The sequence below is a fragment of the Phasianus colchicus genome, chromosome 1, assembly GCF_987193195.1.
Source record: "Phasianus colchicus chromosome 1, bPhaCol1.hap1.1, whole genome shotgun sequence".
In the NCBI taxonomy this organism is placed as follows: Eukaryota; Metazoa; Chordata; class Aves; order Galliformes; family Phasianidae; genus Phasianus; species Phasianus colchicus.
This window is the reverse complement of record NC_143436.1, coordinates 56,091,276-56,115,020: the sequence shown is the minus strand read 5'-3', so window position 1 is coordinate 56,115,020 and position 23,745 is coordinate 56,091,276. Positions and strand designations below refer to the sequence as shown.

The 23,745-nt window shown below is 35.0% G+C and overlaps 1 protein-coding gene across 1 annotated transcript in view; it reads right to left on the bottom strand.

Annotated features, from left to right (window-relative positions):
- Positions 1–4,645: 4,645 nt before the first annotated feature.
- Positions 4,646–23,745, bottom strand: part of IGF1 (insulin like growth factor 1) — a 57,751-nt gene continuing 38,651 nt past the window's right edge. The window contains exons 3-4 of the mRNA XM_090143740.1: positions 23,234–23,415; positions 4,646–12,441 (exon numbers count right to left, since the gene is read on the bottom strand). Coding sequence (XP_089999866.1) covers positions 12,382–12,441; positions 23,234–23,415 — 242 coding nt within the window. The 3' untranslated portion in view covers positions 4,646–12,381. The remainder of the gene's footprint in view (positions 12,442–23,233; positions 23,416–23,745) is intronic.

Here is a 23,745-nt window from a genome sequence, read left to right as displayed (position 1 = left end):
AGCAAATAATTACTATTTTTGTGGTGCTGAGAAGCTTGAAGGAGTGGTGGACACTGCAAAGAGAAGGACAAAGGTTCTTCCTCATGGCCTAGACTTACTGTCTCACACAGAAACCAGATAGTATGGAAAATGCTCTCTTGAGGGGTTCCCTGGATGTACAATTACTAGAGCATGAGGGATGGTGAAAGAATGTTTGGCACTCATATTTTTGTACAAATAAACATGCGCGAACATGAATTCTGTTTCAAAAAATCAGAAAATATGTGGGAGTGATGTTTTTTGCACTGGATAAGGGAATAGAAAGCAAGAAGTAGTAAAGGAACAGGGAAAAGAAGTGGGACAACAGAAAAATGGTAACTAGCAAAAAAAAAAAAAAAAAAATCAAGGAGTTTGAGTACTTGCAAGGCAATTAGAAAATATGTGAAATATAGGAACCATTAAGTTTATTATTTCTTTGAAAGGCATACAGTAATTTAAAATCATTAATTAAAGTGAGGCCTCAATGTATTATTAAATATTGTTGAAAAATATTAGTGAAGGAAGTAAAAAGAGTAACTACAGAAAAAAATCAGAAAAAAATACATTGCATAGCTTTCTGTTGAAGTAACAAAGGACATATCATAGAATCACAGAATCATAAAATGATTTGGATTGAAAGGGATACCAGGGATCATCGAGTTCCAACCCCCCTGCCACAGGTAGGGCCACCACCCTCCAGATCTGGTACTAGACCAGGTTGCTCAGGTCCCCATCCAAGCTCATCTTGAACACCTCCAGGTACGGAGCATCCATAGCCTCTCTGTACAGCCTATGAGCCCAGAGCAGCTGACATCACTCTCTCTGTGAAGCACCTCCCCCTGACATCCAATCTAAACCTTCCTTCCTTGAGCTTAAAACCATTCCCTTTAGTCCTATCACTATCTACCCTTTCATAAAGTTAATTTCCCTCCTTATAAATACTGGAAGGCTGCAACAAGGTCTCCACAAATCCTTCTCTTCTCCAGGCTGAAGAAGCCCAGCTCCCACAGCTTGTCTTCATAAGAGAGATGCTCCAACCCTCGGAACATCATGAGCTGATGAACGAATATATATATTTATGTTACATATATATTAATGGACTTACAATGCATTACACAGTCAAATACTTATGAGGGTATAGTTATAGTAATATAGGTTTTATTTAAAAATTGATTTAAAGGGGACACATTGAAAACAACAATATATTGACTTACCAGAGTCTTTGGGGAACTACAGCATTAATATATTGCAAGTTCAGCTATTATTCAATTATCTCGTTTTTGTGATTACATGCAGTATTGACACTAAAATAAAAAGAGTGGAAAGTGAAACTAGGGATAAGAAGAACTGTTCCTAATTTAACTGAAGCTGCCTGTGTGCTGCTGGCATGTCAGAGAACAGTCAGTATTTGAACTAAGTTGAAAAGCTGTGCTAAAAAAAAAAACCAAAAACAAAACCCTAAATTTTATTTATACAGAACAAGAACAACAGGAAATATTAAGTTACATAGACTTTAGAAAGCTGTGAAAGATGATGCTCAGCATGTCAGATTACCAAGAAATCTACTGACTGACTTGGTTTTAAGAGCTAAGAGTATGTTATGTGTACTAAAAAATATTTGAAGCTGGGAAGTACCAGCAATGATATACAGATGAAAATCTGCAAAAAAAAAAAAAAAAAAAAAAAGGCAATAATATAAAGTATATTCAGAAAAGCAAGGATTTGAAGAATGTTAGATAAGAAAAGTAGATCTGTTGCACAGTGTGAATACAGATTATAATAGGAATTTTGCAGTCCAAAGTTGCTTCCATAAAATCTTTGCAAACACAGGTAGTAGCCCAGTATGTCTGCAATGTGAACTACAATACAAATAATGAAGGTACAGGAAACAAATTATTTGCAAGAATTAAAGAAAATAGATATCTGAAATACCAACACTTAGACAAAAACTGATAAAAAACCAGCAACTTCCTTTGTGGCTTGGTAAAGGTGAAAATAACTGAATTTCCCTGCTCTAGATTCTTTTAACCTAAAATATCTGTAAGTGAAGAAAAACTGTATGGTGTATTATATGTCCAGAGCTGTTCTGTCTCAAGAATTAAAATATCCTTCCCACCTGTAAGCTACACAGGGATCTGGAAACCATCCTATATAGTATTTAAGTCTTCAAACGCACTGATCTTATTGAAAGGCTTAATGCATGCTAAATAATGGAAAATCAGCAGCCTGAAAATGCTAGTATTCTACTTTTTTTTCCAAATTATGAGATCATTACCATATACACCGAAGATGAGAAATCTGGTTTGATTCAGTTTTCAGCCTGAAGGTGTTGAAACCTTTCTCTCTCGAGACAGAGCCCAGATCAGTAGACTTAACCAGTTTTTTTTGTTGTTCTTGGGAAGACTGGCCAGGCATTTTCTGCACTTGTTGCTTTTCCTATTGAAGTGCATCACTATGTAACAAGAACACGTGATAAATGCTACAGGAGGAAAGAAAAAAAAGAGTGAAAATATTACTTAGTGGATAATGCAGATGTTGAGAATTAGAGTCCTGGAGGGCTTGGTGGCTGGTTGGAAGACAGTGCATTTTAATTGAAATGCTTGTTGTATTAAAGGTTAAGAACAAACACTTCCCTCCCCTCTTTCTCCTCCCCCCCCCCAAAAAAAACCCCCAAAACCAAAAAACAACAAAAAAACAACCCAGCAGTAAACTGGAAATCCTGCTTTCCTCTTTGTTTAATCTCAGTTTGACTAACATACCTCTTCCATTTCTGTTGAATTTCTTCTGTATATTTTGGTTGTCAAAACATAGAAATGACAACTGACTTCAGAAAGCCAGAAAAATATCAGTATATGGCTCATACATAGCGCAGCATGTGCAAGCTGTTATAAATGTTAATATCTCTGTCACCTTCTTAGTTGGTAAAACATACTTCTCTGAGTTAACTCCTTTTCACTGAGATATGGGTTTTGGCTTAGAAACATCACTAATCAACTTGATCTAAAAATAAATTAACAGAAGTTGAATAAGTGAAATATAAATTCTTAAGTCACAATGAAGAAAATGTGCAAATAAAGTTATTTTTAACCAGAAGACACCAGTAAGAAAACATTGTAAAAAAATAAAAGAAAAAGCCACATGTCACTGAATAAAGCTTTCTGGGGAGTGGGGACGGGGAAAATCAGTTTAAATTCACGCAGAATACCAACTTTGCACTTATACGATAAGAATTTCTTCCATGACATTTTTTAACAGCTGCTAATGATATTCCTAGTTCTTTCCAAGCTTACAGAAGTCCTTTGGCCACCAAGCAGCAACTGATTTGTAGACTGATTTTCTCTTTATCTGTGACCCAAAGCCAGTTCCAAGCTGGGGCAATAAATAAGATGATTTTCCTGTAAGCCAATATGAAGGCGTGGTTAATTTGCAATAACTCTTTGATCAGAACTTCTATAAATTAAACTACCTTCATCTGAGGAAAAACGGAAGTGAAGACTTGGCCATTAATGTTTGAATATTTGTGAACTATTATTCATTTCTTAGACTTTTTCTTTATCCCTGGCAAGTGTTTTTATTTTGATTGTGTTGATACATACTGGAAACTTATGATAATGTGTGTGATACATATGATTAATTTTTTAAAAATTGTGATTAAGTCTACAAACAAATGTATTTTAAAAATGTTTTACGGCCATGTTGCCAATCCCACACATTACTGTGGTCTCTGTTAACTGTATCTTGTCATCAGACAGTAAAGAATATTTTTTCAAACTGAAATCTCTATAAATTTTTCAAGTACTGTGATAAGACAATATGGGTTTAAAAATGATTGTTAATATTTAAATATAAAATAAAGAATTCTGTGTGAATGATAATATTTTAGGGGTTGTGCACTTAGAGAATATGCACTTCAGTTCAAGAGTGGCTACAATGTCAGCAGGGTTAATACATAAGAATATGAGAAGTTAGAGTGAAGATGAGATAGGGAAATGAGTCCAGGAAACTGTTTCACACTGTAGCCAAAATGAATGTCCAGGGAAAAACACTAGAAGAAGGCAATATGAAACGAAACTTTCCTACTCTCATTTGATTTATAATTTAGGAACTTCCTGAGTCAGAGTCTTTTGTTGTGTCTATTTACACTCATAGTGGTTAGGCTATCCACAAGCCTCCCAGAACCATGAGTCTACTGGCAGAGTCTGTGTATGTAAAGCATTGCCCATGATCAATAGAGAAAGACAGAATTATGGTGTACTTAAGTCAAGTAGAGATATCCAAGTACTTGTAAGCAAATGGGAATACGTACAAAGATGCCACATATAGTTCTCATATAGCAAGAAGCTTGGTGAGGTGAGAGGTTATACACTGAAATTCAGATACTGGTTTATTCCTGTAATTCACTGACTGTTCATTTTATCTGTACATTTCATAACTCCTTTTACTGCCACTTTTTTTTTTTCAAGACTCTTGAGCAAGTAGTTAACTTTCTATGTCAATTTTATCTTTGTAATGAGGCTTACTTATATTGTGTTCTGGTTTTGGTATATTCTGAGAATTGAAATTTATGCGCCACGGAAGAGAAAAAGAAGAATGCAAAGTACTGCAAAATCTTTGTGGATGAGGAATTTTCAACACATTTTTTATTAACCATAATCCTTTATTAGACCTCACAGAGGTGTAAGCTATACATACAAATACATTAGAAAGATACCCTCTTAACAGTAATGCTTCACATTTTGGACCTGATACCAAGAGGGCTGCAAACATTTCAGTACATTCTACAAACCAAAGGGTGCGTTAGCCTTTATGTATACAGAGTGACAAAGCCCTTTACTGAAATCAAAGTAGATAAAAGTGAAAAATCAGTCAACTACCTCTTCCAGCCTTTACCTACCATAAAAGCATATAAAAGCCTTTAAAAGCATGAATACACTATTACTTATGGAACAAAGTTTTGAGTTGTAGACAGCTTGTAGAGACAGGGGAAGAGAATGGTCAAGATGACATTACATGAACTGCAAACTAGCAAAAATTCTTGATTTTTTTTTAAGTTTATACATACTAGGAGCTCTGTTTTTTGATTTATTGGTCATTACTAGAAAAGCTTTTAAGTGCTAAATGGGGAGAATAGCGCAACAAAGACATTGTTGAGGTATTTGGGGGATTCTGCAACACAATGATGTTACATACACAGTATGAAATATTATTTGTCATCAAGTAGTGACACTGTATTATGAGTAAGCACAAGAAAATTAAAAAAGAAAGAATAAATCCAGTTAGAACTTTAATAGAGAGTTTAAATTGTTTTTAGTTAATGAACACTTAGTAATTGTCGCTGTTTCATTTTATGACTTGAAATGTTAATAGTAGTGTTATTCAGTAGTGAAATCAGAAATTCATGTATCCACATTCATGCCTGCACCATTGAAACTGCAGTTTTAGACAGGATACCAATGGAAGTCCAACAGCAAAGGAAGATAAGACAGTTAATGTTTCTATCTGAAAGGGTGATCTCTGAAAAATAAGTGCCATTGATCTCTTCAGTTAGCACTTTTGGGTGTCTTGTGCAGATAATTTGGTGGGAGAGGAAGCCCATGTGTTATCTGATGATCAGCAGCAGATGGTGCTGCTTCTTCTAGTTTGTTTCCAAAAATTCGGAGGATTGATAAATGTTTATTATTCAACCCATAGACTCCAAGAATTAAGAAACTGTAAAACAGGACTATCACATTTTGACAAAAGCAACATGAAGTATCATACTAGAGGTAAAGCTGTTTAGAACATTATCAGTATCATTACGCTTTCAGTGGAGATGCTAATTTGATGAGACAGTTTAATCAGGCAACTATTATGATTATACACTTTTAACAATGCTTTATTTTTTCATCTTGCACTGGATTTCTATAGAATTCAGTTGAACTAATTCCTTAGAAATGGTTATAAATCAAAAAGTAAGGTTTATCTACTGTATCATGCTGAGTAGCTTGCATGTGCTTTATTATATTCAAACTTGTTTCTAAGTGGAAATAGTGAAGAGTATCATACTTATATAGTATTTATATTGAGTCAATTTTAAATCCTAATCTAAACTTTTAAAAAAGAATTATATTTAAGATAGAATACATCTCCGTGGATGAAAAAAGGCCATTCTGTCTCTTTCATTGGCAGCATTTTATTGGTCTTCTGTTCTTTGCCTCTGATCACTGCAGAAGTGAATTTTTCATACCACTGACGAGGTTAATGCCAGTAAACCAGAAATAATGGAATATTCATTTCATTTCAAAATTTACAAAGTTAGATATTTCACTATAAAATATAAATTTCACATAATCAGTTGTATTTATAGTTATCTGGTTAAACTTTTTCTTTAACACGAGAGTACATGAAATGTGATCTTATCACCAAGATAGAGGACAGTCCTGTTTGTTCTGCATTTATTCTGTTGTTGCTTACCAAGCAATGAGATGGTATTAACAAATGTAAAATACAGTAAGGTGGAATGTCTTTGATTTCAATTAAAAATGGTTCATACCTTTACAATATGAAGAAAAAAATCTTTCAACCATGTTTATGCTGTTTTTAAAAACTTCTATCAAGTGTGAATGTAAATATTATAAATGGATATAACATTAGTTGGAAAGAGTGTTTAGCAGCAGAAGTATAACATTGATGATTTTATGAGTTTTGTGAGCCAGGGTGGCAAAATAAGGAGTCACTGAAGAATACAGAGATATCAAAAAAGTTATAAAAAATTTTGTATATATGAATTTATAGTACTAAGTCTTTTCCACTTCTGAAATCACTAAGGGTAACATAGAGAAATGTATATTCTACTGGTAAAGAGCATCTAATTTATGAATAATAGAGGAGATATTATTAAATGACAGAAATCTTAATTCTTCTCTGTATTACACATTATTCCTAATTTGAAAGGACGAATACAGTTAAAAAAAAATCTCACCTAACAGAAGTCATCCAGAAAAGGATGAAATAAAATTCTTAAGTTGATATTTCCAAAATAAGGTACTCAGAGTTTGTATTTTACACCCAAACACTTAAACAGATAAATAGATTTGCTTGATGACAGCAGAGAAGTGTCTCATGATATAAAAATGAAGTGATTTCTCGAGGTGTGAAAAACAGATGTTGGATCTAGCTTGTGACACCCATATTATACACTGTTCTTCCAATTGGATTATTGAAAATAATCCATGTGAAATAATATGTAAAAAGCAACAAATTCAAATTTTACTCGAGAGGAAAAAGAATAAAAGCATAATATACATGCCCACACATGTACACATACACACATTCTAACAACATATATATATACATATATAATATATATATGTATATATATATACGCACACACAAGTACACACATCCTTTATGAAATTAAGATAAAATTTCCTAATGTAAGATAAGCATCAGAGAGGTCCTTCTTGTTTTGGTCTCTGCTAGACTGGTATCTCTTTACTGTACTATATGTAATCAAGTTTCAGATATTATAACACCCTTCATGTAAAAAAAATCAAAGATTTATATCAGATACTGTGCGTTTGGACAGTTTAAGTCCAGTAGAATATTACGATGCTGTGACAAGCAAAATGTATAATGAAGGATTAGAATGAATAAAAACTTTGTGTTAATGACTACTTTACTTAATGTTATTTCCATACATGAATTGGATAATAAGTAATCTCATCAAGGCAAATTATTTTTGTGGATTGTACCCAAGAGGAAAAATTTCAGTCACTCGAAGGCCTCATCTCTTAATCCTTTCCCCTGCTCCACAAATAAAAACAAACTGAAGCAAAGCAAAACAATCCCCCAATGTAACAGACAAATAATAAAAATTACGTTCCAATGGTGTTTTAACTAGATTTACTGGGGAAGGAGGAGAGAGGAATGAATGTTGTTTTTGAATATAAGAATGGCATTTGGAAGACTTGTTTACTCAATAGTATCCTTAAAAGAGGGACCAGTGTAGGTTGAGTCCCCAAATAAATTATTTCTATTCCTTTTCAAACTAAAAATAAAACATTTTAAATATAATGATTTTTACCTTTATCAGAAAATCAGTATTCTATCTAGCCTACAGGTTCCAAGAATCTCTACTTGGGCTTAATTTACCATCATTTAAAAAACAAAACAAAACAATGAAATGTGTAATTTTGCACATTAGGATGCTCATAGTGACCACATAAACTTTTTTAAAAAAATTCACAGACTGTTAGCCATATATTTCAACTTTTTTTCACAATTTGAAACTGGTGAAAATTAACAATAGCAACAGTTTCATTTAGGAATATATTGTTTCTTCATTCGTTGATAAGATAAGATAAGGTTCATTTTTTGTCCTGCTTTTAAAAAGTAGTGACTCCTTTGGGGCATACTATGAAAAGTAATCAGGTACAAGAGAAAGTAATCAGATATAAACAAAAACTTCTGTTCAATAAGAATCTCAAACATATAATGCCACTGACTTTAAGCCAAACTCAACACTGATTTCAGTCTAGAGCGTGTCTTAAAAATCTTTGGTGTAGTACAGAATTTTCAGTAATCTGAACAGATTTTCAGTCATATCCATTGTTCTTTTCTTCATATGTTTTTCAGATTTGAGAAAAGATCCAGAACTGCAATCCAGGTCTATGACTTCTTGTATCATTTTTAATCACTTCTTTATATCTTTTTTCCTGTTCTATCCCCATTGATTTAGGATTTCTTTGCCATTTTAGAGTGAAAAAAAGTTGAAAAGTTATGGCTAGTTGTATTTCTATTTCAATAACCATACCTATATAAGTGTCATTTTCATACATTAAAAAAATATTTATGCTTTCTTTTATATTTTAGTCAAGTACTTTCAACAAAACAATAGCACCACTTTGGCATTGTTGGCCAAATCAGTAAAAGGTAAAGCAAATATACATGCATTTTTCTGATCTTGTCTTATCATATACTTGCTTATTAAAATGGAGATCCAGGAAGACACAGTGCTTGACCTAGAGTCTTCATCAATCACTGTTTAGCATTGATGCTAACTCAACACCTACTTTCTGGAGCAGGTGGAATTTGCTGCTAATTATGAATGGAATTCAATTCTGTAAAAAAAGCTTTCATTTTCTTGTCTATGTTAAATGGTTTCAATAAGAATCATACCAGTATTTCATACAGATATGAGTGTGTATATGTAAGTACATTTAGAGCAGAATATTTATTCATTTTCCATTCAAAATCTTAATGATTATTGTTTTTGTGGCTTTGAAAGAGATATATTAACTTCAGAGAGTTTAGATGTGAATTACTATTTGAATAACTGAGAATAATGAGGCTTAATTCACTTTTTTACATTTGCACTTTAGTGACATTCTGTATTGTAATTAATGTTTTATGTCTGTCTATGTCAATTCTAGAATGTAAAAATCTGTTACTTCTGTCATGTGTATTACATGACATGGAAGGATGGAGAGTGGGATTTTTTTTTTATCACTTAAGTGATTTATGAGAATAAATCATATCTAGTAGGAGAACTGTTCCTAAATATCTGGAGTGCCCTTTTGAAAATCTCTAATTAAGAAATTTTTCAAGTCAGACTACTTTGTACATTTGGGAGGGAGCTGTTTTGGCTTATACTTCATCTTCTTTAAGTAGCGGATTTATTGAGATTATTAAGCTAATGCAGTTCTTTTTCTTTCTCACTGACTGGCATATCATGTGCTCACTGCCTTATGACTGGAAAATTCTTATGCTAGTATGCATACCCCATCTATGTATTTCTCACCTCTATAGCGGTAGATCTAGTCTCCATTTTGTGATACTGTTTTTCTCTAGTAATGTCAAGTGTTACCTCTGAAGTTAGAAACTATTCATTATTAAAGCTATCCTTTCAAGAATTGTTGGGATTTGTTTAGACAGTTGTCAAATTCTAATGTTAAATATCACTGTCTATAAGAAATATTTTAGATTATAAATAATGTCTCATTCTTAGAATGCATTTAAGAATTTGTAGCAACCATTGAAATTAAAACCACTTCCCTCTGCATCCTTCCCAAACACACACACACACACACACAAAAAAAGCCTATTAAAACCATGACTGACAACAGATTTGCTGCGACTTTGTATGGAGTTGGTAGTAAATAATTTAGGTTAGCTTCCCCATCTACATTTTTATACCTTCATTTTTCAACATACTTATCACAGTGACAACTGTGGCTGAATCTTTTATTCATCCACTGTTCTGTTTTTACTGTGTGATGGTAACCTATTATGCACAAAAGCATGCTTTTCCTAGAAGGGAAAGGATTTAAAGAATTACACAAGAAAATATTGCCCTTTTCTTGAAAGAAATACGAAACTCAAATTTCCTAAGGAGAAATAAAATGGGAAGTAATTTGTTACACTTTTAAGACCTACCTTTCCTGTCTGGTTCACAAGAAACTCTTGATAAACTGTAAAATATATAATCTACAGAGATTTTTCCGTGTTTTAATCAATTCAGTCCACCCCCATGGATGTAGTAGAAGGTGAGACAGATTTGAGCCTTTAAAGAGAAATATTGCCTTTACAAATCTGATCTAACATCTTCCTAATTGCTCCCTTCACACCATATTCCTGATGCCCACTTTGGGTCTGATCAAGGGATACCTCTTTCCTTGCTACATGCAGGGTGGTGAGGTGGAAGAAGTCACATGGAACCATGCTGCAGTTCTGCACAGGATCGAGCAGTGCCTTCTCCCCAGCATTCTCTTTCCTTCTCTCACTTTAATTTATTGTTCATTCTAGGACAATTGTTGGCTATCTATCCACCTTTACTGCATGGTTAATCTAGCACTGAATAGATTTACAAAAATGGAGTAAAAGAAAGTGCTGTTAATGTTAGAATCAACTCATTGCATATCAAGTTTATATGTCAGATACTATCTGGAAATATGTTAAATGTCTCCTATGAGAGCGTATGAAAAGCTGTTTTAAGTAGCAGATTGAAGGCCAGTGTGGATTATCTCTTCTTGAAGACTTTCCACACCATAATTTGGTGATTAGCTTAGCTTTTCTGATTTACAGAGAGATGCAGTGGGCTGATTAATAGTCAATTCTGTCACATCAGATTTTGGGAAGAGATAAAATGGCAGAGGACCTGAATAACCTTCAATAATGAATTCTTTGAATAGAATTCTGATATCTCAGAAAGATTTAGGCCTCGATGTGCTACCTTTTAAAGTTATTTGAGAACTATTTTATTAATTGTCTTTCCTGAACCTAATCATCTATAAATCTGTGTTTCATGTAACTAGGGGAAAACACCATCATTCAAACAGCAAAAAAAAAAAAGCAAAAATATCTGAATTTTTTTTGTGAAGATGGAAGTTTTTTTTTCCATATTGGAATCCATAACCGTTTTAGTAATTTAAACCAAACATTCACAGCATTATTTTATTATTTAAACTTCATGTTTCCATATTTGCTTTTACCTATTACTGTTTTGGCCCGACCCTTTCATATAACAAACTATAAAATAGCACCGTTGTACTATAAAACAGAGATTTTTACATACTGTTTGATATATGTGTATTATTGATATGCTAAATTTTACATACTGCATTATATGGAGGAAGAAAAAAGTTACCTATACTGTTGCGAACTGGAAGAATCATTAATGCTTTGAGAGCCTAAGTATGCTGTAACTGCCTTTAAAAATCTTTTGTCTCACAAGTTGCAATAAACTGCATCTTTGCAAGAGAAGGAAAAACAAAGCTGTCTTAAAACAGTTGTATCTGTAACCCATGTTCTGTCAAAATGTCACAGATGGAATTAATGGATGTTCAAAACTGTATATGTTACCTTACTGCTGCTGTTACTGGGAATGTCAGACTGTGCAAATATGAAGGGGTAGACAAACAATGTTATCAGACGCTGTAGAACAAACAGCCTGTTGCTTGTATAGAAGTGCAAATAAAAAAAACACCACTTAGACAAGGCTGATGAATGACTCCAGCAGCCAGTGTTCATAGGTTAATTTAGTGCAATTGGATCCATCAAAGGCCCATAAATTTGTAGGCTTTTGAGGGGCACAGGACTTTAAGAGATTTTGTGCAGGACATCTAAAAGAGGTTAACACACAGTAATATATCAACCACAGATTTTTTTTAGCTCTGAGCTGGTTAAAATGTTCTGTTTTCTAAAAGACTTAATATTGGAATGTTTAGTTGCATTGTTCACTGGGAGAATGCCCATTGGTTGAGATTGCGTCAAGCTTATTAAACCATAGTTTTTTAGTCTTCCAATGTTTAACAAATAATTTATTTACAGCAAAGTATCCTGCAGATGGCACATTCATTCTTCATTCTTTTGGATGGCATGATCTTACATTCTGTAGTTTCTGTTTCCTGTGTTCCCTCTACTTGTATTCTTCAAATGCACTTCCTGAAGATGTAAAAAAAAAAAAAAAAAAAAAAAAAAGTTATTCTAGAAAGATTTTAGTATTCTATATGGTCACACAGATTACACAGATTAGTAAGAAAAAAGTTATCCTAAATGCTAGAATTATCAGAGCTCTTCTGCCCGATCACTAAGAACTTGACTACCTAAAATTTGTACTGTAATTTTCCTCTTCCTCTAGGTATAAACATCTTGATTGCTGTCATTGTTGATCTAAATAATTGCAACATAACTGCATTTTGCATATTAATGATATTTGGAGAAAGTCAACCAAGTGAAAGCTGTTACTTTGGAGCATTTTGGCAGACGAAACCTCTATACATGAGAACATAGATGGACTTAGACACACAGTTAGGTATCATAAATTTTCTTTCTTTCAAAACAAGGGCATTTGCAAAAGCAGGATGCAAAGGGGCCAAGGGAACTTTAAAGTTGTGTCTGTAGGCTTTATGGAGCCTTCTGGGCTTTGGTACCCAGTGAGCAGAAGCCTTCAAAATTACCAGATGGAATTCTGTTACCTACATGTTGCATAAGCTGCATATTGGATGTGTAGGTAAGGTTTTTTTTGGATAAGGCCTTTAGCAATATTTTAAAATATGTGGGTTCACTGCAGCAGCATCAGCCAAATCATTTGTTTTCTCATAATCAGAGCGATGTGAAAGCAAATCAAGAGGGCTTTGGAATGAATAATGCCCTCAGTTCACTGTCTTTCCATACACAGGCTAGTTTCTGGAAGCACTAGAAGTTGCTATATCCATTTTTTTTTGTTTGATTTCTTCCTTTACCATTCTGATAAACATTAGCTGGCCTCCAAACTTCCCATTCCTATTGGAATAGAGGCAGAATTGACAAGTGACTTTCTATTTTTATAGTCCTTATCAGAAGTGAAATTCTTTGTGAAGAGTAATTATAGCTGCTGTCATGAGAAAATCACAAAATACGAAATTTCACTGAGAAAGGTGAGGCATATGTATGGAGATGTGCCACTGCACTGACTTCTATTTTAGCCCTAGAAAAAGGAATGTAACAATCTCTGAAACTTAAAAGTAATGAAAACATCTGCTTTTCTGATGGACAGAAGGAAAATAGAAGCTAATTTGGTACATTACAGTATATATATTTTTAAACAATTTTCTATATAAAGTACTATTTTATATGTCACTTTTTATTTTGCTTCTTGTATCTATTAAAACATAAAATCAGAAACTGATGAAAGATTACAAAACTTTAGCTCATATACAGCTTATTGACTGCCATTGGTTTTAGATTGGGTTCTGATGGATACATGTTGAATTATGTTTTTTAGAATATATAAAAATATATCAAAAAATACCAAACCTAATGAAACCAGCAAGTGTCAAATTAATTATACAACCAGAAATAACATTGAACTAAACTTAAAATTATCATCACTGACAAGAGAAATTTGTTAACAGTGAAGTATTCATGAGAAAGATATTTCTTTATTAGGAATCTTCCTTTATAGATTTTCTTAGCCTAAAGTACAATACTCAATGAAGAAAAGATTAATCACCTAGTTCTATCAATTCAATAGAATGTGGGCTTACCTTCATCAAATTTTACTAATAGAGTAATAAAATAATTTTCTTAGAATGGATTGAGTTTTCAGTTAAACTATCATTGTAGCACTTCACATGAGCTAAGGATTCTACTTCATGCTACAAGTATTTTGTTTAATGCTATTATCAGTGATCTGAATCAAGAGATCAAGTGCATTCTCAGTAAGCTTGCAGATGTGACCAAGTTGAGTGGGAGTGTTGATGTGCACAAGGGCAGGATGCTCTGCAGGGGTACCTGCAGGGGTACCTGCAGTGGCTGATTGATGGGCTGTGTCCAGTTGTGTGACATTCATTGAGGCTGAATGCTGGCTGGTGCGCTTGAGTTGTAACAACCCAAGCAGCAGTATGTAGCTGGAGTGGCTTGAAATGTGTCCAGCAGAAAAGAATCTGAAAAGCTGGTTAGCAGCCAGATCAGAGGCCAGCTGTAAGTCCAAGTGGCCAAGAAAGCCAATGGTATTCTGGCATGCATCAGAAATAGTGTGGCAAGTAGGACTAGTGAAGTGATTACCTCTTTTTACATGACTACATCTCAAATACTGTGTTCACTTTTTGGCCCCTCAGTATGAGAAGGATTTTGAGTTGTTTGAGAGTGCACAGAGAAAAGCAATTAAGCTGGTTAACGGACTAAAAAGCAAGAGCTACTAAGAGTGGCCAAGGGACCCGGAGCTGTTTAGTCTGGAGAAAAGGTGGCTGAAGGGAGCATTCATAGCTCTCTACAGCGACCTAAAAGGAGGTTGCAGTAAGGAGAGTGCTGGTCTCATTTTTCAAGCGATAGAGGAAATGGTCAGAAGTTGAGACAGGGGAGGTTTAAGTTGGATATCAAGAAGAACTGCTTCATGGAAAGACTGGTTAGGCATTGGAACAGCCTGTCTAGAGAAGTGTTAGAGTCTGGTCCTTAGAGGTATTTAAGGGGTGCGTGGACATACCACTGAAAGAGATGAAGATAGGCCTCAGTAGGACAGGTTGATGGTTGTGCTTGATGACTTGATGACTTTAAGGTCTTTTCCAAGCTAGGTTCTATGATTCTATGAAGTGCTTATATTGTAACAATGCACTAAGAAGACGGGAATTCATTGACTCATCTCTCTTGTTTTTCCCTCATGGCAACAAAACAAAATAACCTTGTTACTGCTGCATCTAGAATCTCTTTTTTGAGGAAAGTTTACTAGTATGCAAGAAACAAATTATACACTGCATTCTATTTGAAAAAAAAAAAAAATCATATATTCTTAAAGGCTACACACTCATCAGCTATAAGAAAAGTAAGAGCCTTATTATGAAACAACAGCCATTTTCACTTCAGTAATAAATTCTCTCAACTAATGTTGTTGTCTGACTTCAAAAATGCTTAATCACTGAAATAAAGCAAATACCATGATATAGCAAGCTTTCAGTTATAGCTGTTAATACTTGCATGTATATGGAGAAAGAGCTGTCACAATACACAGGCTAGCTTTGAAATTGAGGGAAGATGGCAGGTAACTTTTAGAACAGTTTCTCGTCTGGAATCAGCATTTTGATCCATAAATAGATTAACATGCATGCCAGAAAGTCCTTTGACACATATAACACATTTTTTTCCAAGTATGCAATGTTGAGACTATTTAAAACAAAATATGAATGCCTGAATATGGATCTCAAACCTGCCTTTACTCTAGTATAGAAAATCTTGCCTTATTTCTATAGACTTTGAAATTAAGTAACTAAAAATGATTTTTTGTGTGTATGTGATGTTTTGTTTGTCTGATCTTTTAAGCTGATACTTAGATATAGACAAATGTAATAAGCATTTTAAGATGCCAGTTGCAAAATGTCAACTTTGCATAAGTCACTTTGTGAACAGAGAAATTCAGACTTTAAGCCTATCATCTTAAGCATGGATATTTGGAGACTTACAGATAACAACAACCTCAGTGACAGTAAAGGTCATTTAGCTAAGATGAAATGTACTGGGAAGCATGCAACAGCATTCTTATGCTATTAGGATGGACTTCCAAAACTCATATTGGCATTAAAAGATCTCCTGCTTTATTGGTAATAAATGGAAAGTCTAATGTTTGTAGTAACACACATGATATCTTAGCTACGGACTCTCTGAGGTCTATTTGAAAGTTTTTTAGTTCTGTGGGCAGTGTGGTTGGTAACAAAATAACAAGACTGGAAAGTAAGCAATGAGAGAAAATTTTCTGAAGTGAAGAGGCCAAGTCCTTCTATCTCTTACACATAAAAGGTCCCTCGCTGGCTTTGGTAATGTAGTATGGATGTAATAGAAATTAGGATTAATGCCATTAAGCATATTTTGGTCTGTAAATATATCTGGGAGTTGATAAAGAGCCAATTACAAAAGATAAAGCCAATCTTAGAAAGACAAATGAGAAATCATGCAATATGCTTTCTGTTTTCTCAAAGAAATTTTCTTAGAGTAAAACCATCATATTTTCACTGTTTCTCAGTCCCACTTAGTATTAATTTAAGTTTTGAAGATTAGATATAATCTGAAAGGATGTTGGCTAGTATTTGATCTTTTGAGAGAACCCACTTCCTACTATTACTTTGCTGTTAACACATTTGTGTATTTTCCACATATAAATCCTAAAAAAGAATAAGGAATAGAATTCTGAGGATGAGTAAAATTATACCAAGTTGTATATCTCTTTGGTCTTTTTGCTTAGGATGCAAGGGAATGGCACTAAATTACTTTTATTTTTTCCTGTTCTTTGGCTAGTGAATTTTATAATCAGCCTTATCAATGCCAAATTCATATTATAATTCTCAAGGCATCTTGTAGCCTTTGTGTCAGCTTTGTATCATTGATTTTATGTCACAGCTTCATTTTAAAAAGTTTCAGTCTTCCCTTGTGTATATACATAGTTGTTGTGGAAACAGTTCAGTCTCCTTTGCTTGAACTGAGAACAGTGGTTTTTCAAAGTTTTTCTCCCTGTTTCTTATTCCCACCTTACTAGTTGATGCATTTTCTCATTAAATGAGATTCTAATCTAAAAATAAAGTCAATAGTTATTCTCATAATGTTAGGAAAAAAAAAGGATCTGTAATTTGCTTTGGTTTCACACTCATTCTCTTTGTTAAAAGTTCAGGGACACCTTCCTTTTTCAAAACATTTTTTTTTTAATTCAATCTACTAGTGATATATATATAAATGAAGAATATTAGATATATGATAAATAGATGTATGACAGATATATGATAAATAAAAAAGTTATATATATATCAAATTAAATAAATTAAAGACAGGAAAGCAATCTGTATAGTATTGGCCTTAGTGTTGCAGGGGGATGTAAAATAATTCTGTTTCTCATAGGTAGGCAGTGCAGAGTCCGGTTGGAGGCCTGTAACCAGCGGTGCTCCTTAGGGGTCGGTGCTGGGTCCGGTCTTGTTCAACATCTTCATCAATGACCTTGATGAGGGGATAGTGTCCACCCTCAGCAAGTTTGCTGATGATACGAAGTTGGGAGGATTGGCTGACACGCCCAAAGGCTGTGCTGCCATTCAGCGAGACCTGGACAGGCTGGAGAGCTGGGCAGTAAGAAACCAGATGAGGTTTAACAAAAGCAAGTGTAGAGTCTTGTATCTGGGGAGGAATAATTGCATGCACTGGTACAGTTTGGGGGATGACCTGCTGGAGAGGAGCTCTGCAGAGAGGGACCTGGGTGTCCTGGTGGACGACAGGTTGGCCATGAGCCAGCAGTGTGCCCTTGTGGCCAAAAAGGCCAATGGCATTCTGGGGTGCATTAAAAAGAGCGTGGCCAGCAGGTCGAGGGAGGTGATCCTCCCCCTCTACTCTGCCCTGCTAAGGCCTCATCTGGAGTACTGTGTCCAGTTCTGGGCTCCCCAGTACAAAAAAGACAGGGATCTCTTGGAGAGAGTCCAGCGGAGGGCCGCAAAGATGGTGAAGGGCCTGGAGCGTCTCTCCTATGAAGAAAGGCTAAGTGATCTGGGTCTGTTTAGCCTTGAGAAGAGAAGACTGAGAGGGGACCTGATCCAGGTCTATAAATATCTATGGTGTGGGGGGCAGAGTGATGAGGCCAGACTCTTTTCAGCAGTGCGTGGGGACAGGACAAGGGGAGATGGACAGAAACTGGAGCATAGGAAGTTCCGCACCAATGTGCGCAAGAACTTCTTTACAGTGAGGGTGACGGAGCACTGGAACGGGCTGCCCAGGGAGGTTGTGGAGTCTCCTTCTCTGGAGATATTCAAGACCCGCCTGGACGCCTACTTGTGCGACCTGGTGTAGGGATCCTGCTTTGGCAGGGGGGTTGGACTCAATGATCTCTGGAGGTCCCTTCCAACCCCTACAATTCTGTGATTCTGTGATTCTGTAAACTGTCAGAAGAACAGCTGGCCCAAACATCTTTTTTTTCAGTCTAAACATTAAACTGAAATGCAAGTTTCATCACCTAGTTTTCCTTAAATAACCTATTGGAGAAAATCAATTGCGTTATTGTTAGTTCTTGCTTATTTTATGGCATTTCTGTGTTTCTGGTGAACAGCTGCTATACTGAGGAATCTGAATGGGCATGGAAACATACTTTAGAAAACATTGAGTAAAGATTATAGATCCCATTCTATTTCAATTCAACTTTGAAGGTAAACTACCTCTGTAGATTCTACTCAGGGGAAGAGATCCAACACACATAAAGCAAATAGCTTACTAAATTTTAGACAGATACGTTGATCTTGTATAAATTCTGCTGATTGTTATATCTAGATATGATGGCTACTGAAAAAACTATTTCTACATTTTCTCATTGACCAACATTTGTTCATTTGTCAAAAATACTAGAAAGTTACTTTCTTTTCCATCAACTTTTAAGCATTTAAAAACAAAGCCGCCACTTCTCTATGAACTTTCATGTACTCTCCCTTGGATCAGTTGTTCAGCACTGGAGAAAAAACATTTAATGTCTCAAAATACTTCTCAGATTACAAACATTTTTTCATTACAGACAGTTGCTGACCCAGATAGGTTTGGTGACCTCTGTTGGCTACTGCTCAAAGAATATAAAATATCTCAGGGATTTGGGGTGAGACTTCTTTTGAAGCAGGACACGTATACTCTAATGAGAGTTTGGTATCCTTCAAATAGATGTCTGAGAAGGACGCTTGACTGCTGGGCACTACAGAAACGACATGTTTCTATAGATCACAACTTCATTAAGGTTAATAGTGTTGAAATCCATACTCTGAGTTAGCCCCTTTGGTTCACAAGAAACTTTGGAGTGGTTAGCCAGCAGTTATAGCATTGTGCTCTGATGTACACTTTATTTCTCTGTGCAAGCAAATATACATGTCTGGTGCTTTCACTGGCTGCCCCAGTTTAAAGTAATTTTTTTGCAGGCTGACTGTGAAAGAGCAATTACAGAGACAGCTTGGTATCTAACTTAGAGTTAAGGTTGAGTATGTGCTCCATTGCATACAGTATCTTTGGCAGTAAAGAAGCAATTCTAACTGCCTTTTTCCTCTTTCTTTTTTTTTAAATCTGTGAAGTATGCTGTATGTAAAATATCACTTTATATGTTATCAAAGTTTTTATTGCTTAGCTTTTGGAAAACTTTTATATTTGATTATGAACAAAGGTCTTAGAATGGAACAAATAACAATCCTGAAGAAAAAAAACCTTGTTTTTTTTTTTTTTTTGCAACACACACACTCACACACACACACACACACAAAAAAAAAAAAAAAAAAAAACCAAAAAAAACCAAAAAAAACAGAAAACTCTACAAATACAGTCTCTGTAATTGGATAAAACTGGTTCTTGATGCTAGCCTTCTACCAGCACAGATGTTTTGGGTTTCCCAGGCCACATCAATCATTCACTGCCTGCCCCTGTTTATGAGGAAGATTACACAACATGTGCGGGACAGCCTGGGAATCAGGCCCAGCCTGCATGGGTTCATGAAAGGCAAGTTCTGCTTGACCAACCTGATATCTTTCTATGATAGTGTGATCCACCTGGTGGATGAGGGAAAGGCTGTTGACATAGTCCACCTAGACTTCAGCAAAGCCTTTGATGCTATCTCTCACAGTTCTGTCCCAGGAAAACTGGCAGCCCATGGCTTGCACAGATACACTCTTTGCTGGATAAAAAGTTGGCTGGAGGGCTGGGCCCTGAGGGTGATGGTGAATGGAAATAAATCCAGCTAGTTATCAGTCATGATTGGTGTTCCCTAGGGGTTCATATTGGGTCCTGACCTGTTTAATATCTTAATTGGTCTGGAAGAGGGGATTGAGTGCGCCCTTAGTTAGTTTGCAGATGACACCAAGTTGGGAGGAAGTGTTGATCTACCTGGAGATTGCTGGGCTGAGGCCAACTGGATGAAGTTCAGCAAGATTAACTGCTGGGACCTACACTTTGGCCACAACAACCTCTGGCAACCCTACAGTCTTGGGGAGGAGTAGCTGGAAGAGTCACCATCCCTGGAGGTGGTGACTAATGATCTGCATCAGTTTAACCTGTAATCAGAACAACCACCTCCACTGTAGTAAGTTTATTGAGATTCTGTTATTCCTGGAAATAAAAACTACACTGAAATCATGACTAACATGATTGTGTACAGAATCTAAAAATGAGATCATCTAATGTTACAATTAATCCTGCCTTAGATTCTGCATCTAAATAAGAATTTATGGGGATTCTTTACATTATCTTACCTATTCTTTCTGTATGTTTAATATCTATATCATATACATGGCATGATAATCAGAGAGAAAAATACTCTAAAGCAGAAAAAAATATTCAACTTGCAAAAATATATATATTTTTTGTTAAAATCAGTAACATATCAAGACAGAATTAACTAAACGTGTTCATCTTGGAATAATCTATCCAAAGAAAAGATATGCACATAGCATTGTCTTTCTTTAATGGAAGCATGTACTGTTGCAAAAAGAAAGAGTAAATAATAACAGAAATATGTATTAGAGCTTTCTGATGTTTAATTTTTTTTATTGCATTCTATTTCTTTTAACTATCTGTTCCTCTTATCTAGCATATATTAGAACTATAGTTTCTCCTAATCCTATATTTTTGTTTCCTCAATCTAATTTTATCCATTAATAGAGATGAAGGAGAAATTCAGCTTGTTTTTCCCATAAGATTTCTAATATTTTATTGCCAATTTCCCATCAAGAAACATTTATGATTTTTTTGCTTCAGATCATCTCTTTCCTCCATCTCCTGTACATTTTCTTTATCAGTTTTCTTTTCTTTAATAGGACATTTTTCTCTAATTTTATTTTTTTTCCCGTTTTCTCAAAACTCTGTAATTCATAGTTTGTTCAGTTCTTCAGCATATTTCATCTTATGAGACTCTTTAATCTAATTCCCTTCCTTTTTTTTCACTCTGTTTTTCATTGTCTTTTTACCATCCTTTTCACCTCTTTTTTTTTTTCTCCTTTTCATTTCCTGAATGCTGTCTGCTGTAGTTAGTTCATCTCAGCTACTACACACTCACTCTATTTTTTTTCCTCTTAAATTAGAATATCCTAGATTGGAAGGGACCTATAAGGATCATCGAGTCCAACCCCTGACTCCACTCTGGGCAGCCTAAAAGCAATATCTAAAAGCATTGTCCTAAAAGCTTCTTGAAAGCTTAAAGTTTGATATCTCATCTCTTCTCTGAGGAGTGGGAACTAGGCCCTGACACACAGTATTCTTTCTCAAACACCTCCTTCTCATCTAATGTGCAAAGGCGCAAGGCCCTCATTCTGGCTCTTCCAGTTTGTGAAAGTGTCTTCCTGCACGTATTCCTACAGGAAAAAAATATATCTGCTTGAAGAATGACATAATTCCTTGGCCCTCTAAGGAAAGTGGCATGGAGATTGATCAAAGAGTAGCAGGTATCTTGTCTTCATTCACATGGTGTTATAGAACATTTTACCCATCACTCTAGCAATAAGTATGGGAAGAAGTGCAGAGACTACAGGCCAAGCTTGTTTTCTTCTTTCTCCTAAGAAGCCTTAGAACTATGTGTGCCTTGATATGAATAAACTTCAGGGTTTTTTTCTGTCCGTAGTTGTGTTCTGCATATTTTCTACACACATTTGTGTGGATCTTCTGAGACATTCATGGCTAAGGTGATGTTTCTCAGGAAGAATCATACAGTCATTACTTCAAAAGGTTGAAAAACCTTAAGGAAGAGATGGAAAGGATTCTGTTTCGTTGGTTATTTTATGGAAAAGAAATGACGTTGGAACATTTACAGTTGTTATTTAATGAAGATAATGTTAAGAAAATTAGTTCATAGGACTGGTTTCCTAGCTTTATATGATATCTTAGGATTTCATGCAATTTAATTCCTTATATGAAAAAGTTTTCAGAAAACTGTAGGAAACGGACCAACATATGTATAGGACAGAAAAGGTCAACAGCAATAAAATATATTATTATAGGTTTACAGAAGATGACAGATAACATGTAAAACAGATGTTCAGAACTCAAATAGGAGGGATAGTTGGAAGAAAGCTTAATGGCAGCCTAGCTGAACTATAGGCTCTGTTGAAGATAAAAGAGATTTAACTACATATATGTACAGTATCTATACAACAGAGGCAGATGTCTGAATGCTTTGAATTCTGTAACCATACAGGTAATACAATGAATATTTACAGTTCTTGGAGAATACACATACTGAGCATTAAACAGTTAAAAGGAAGTATGTAATGATTGGAGTTAAATTATCAATTTAATTTACTTCTGGTAAATAAAAAAAACCCTAAAAAGCCGAAACAATGATGAAAGAAGAAAATGATTTGTTCATTTACACAATAAAAAGAATACTAGAAGAGCTCTCAGTCACTCAGTCTGCTTCTTCCTTACAAAAAAGGATGAGTGAGTATTTTCTGGATAAATGAGTATTTAAAAACTCAGTGTTCGATTTCTCTTTTGAAAGAGGTTTTAGGTGCTATTTATGATCAGATGACGTAAGTACATCTCAGTTAATACCCAGAAGCAGGATAAAGCCTCACAACTACTAGCTTAGCAATTGCAGGTTTTTATTCAGCATTCTAAGAGATGAATCTTCTCCTTATTTTCAACCATAGATGCTATTTTCCCCAAACCCATTAAATCTTAATGTTTCTAGTAGGCAGAACACATCAGTTGTTTGCTAAGTAACCAGCCTTGACATAAATTTCTTTTCCTAAAATAGAACTTTTTGTCTTTTGGCCTGGCCTACCTTTTGTGCTTTTGGCATATCAGTGTGGCGCTGAGCACGTACAGAGCGTGCAGATTTAGGTGGCTTTATTGGAGCACAGTACATCTCCAACCTCCTCAGGTCACAACTCTGGAAGCAGCATTCATCCACTATTCCCTTGTGGTGTAAGCGTCTACTGCTGGATCCATACCCTGTAGGCTTACCTATACAAAACACAAATGGAAAGTTTTCACGTTAGAAAGAAAATGCAAAGATTTCAGCAGCAATCATACTAAGTTGCATTATGTTTACCTGAATTATTTACAATAGTGGTAGATGCAGTATCTATGTCTATGTCCTTAGATAACAGCTTTCAAAGATACTCCTGGAAATGGCGGGCTTTGACCTCTGTCTATGAGTGGTTGCAGTTTAAACATTTGAACAAGCATATATCTTCTTAAAGAATTATTCTCAAAAGATTTTCTTGAACTGTTTTGGCATTGAAAATGGAGAGGAAGAAAGCCAAATCCTGGCATTTAGAGGACTTGCAAACG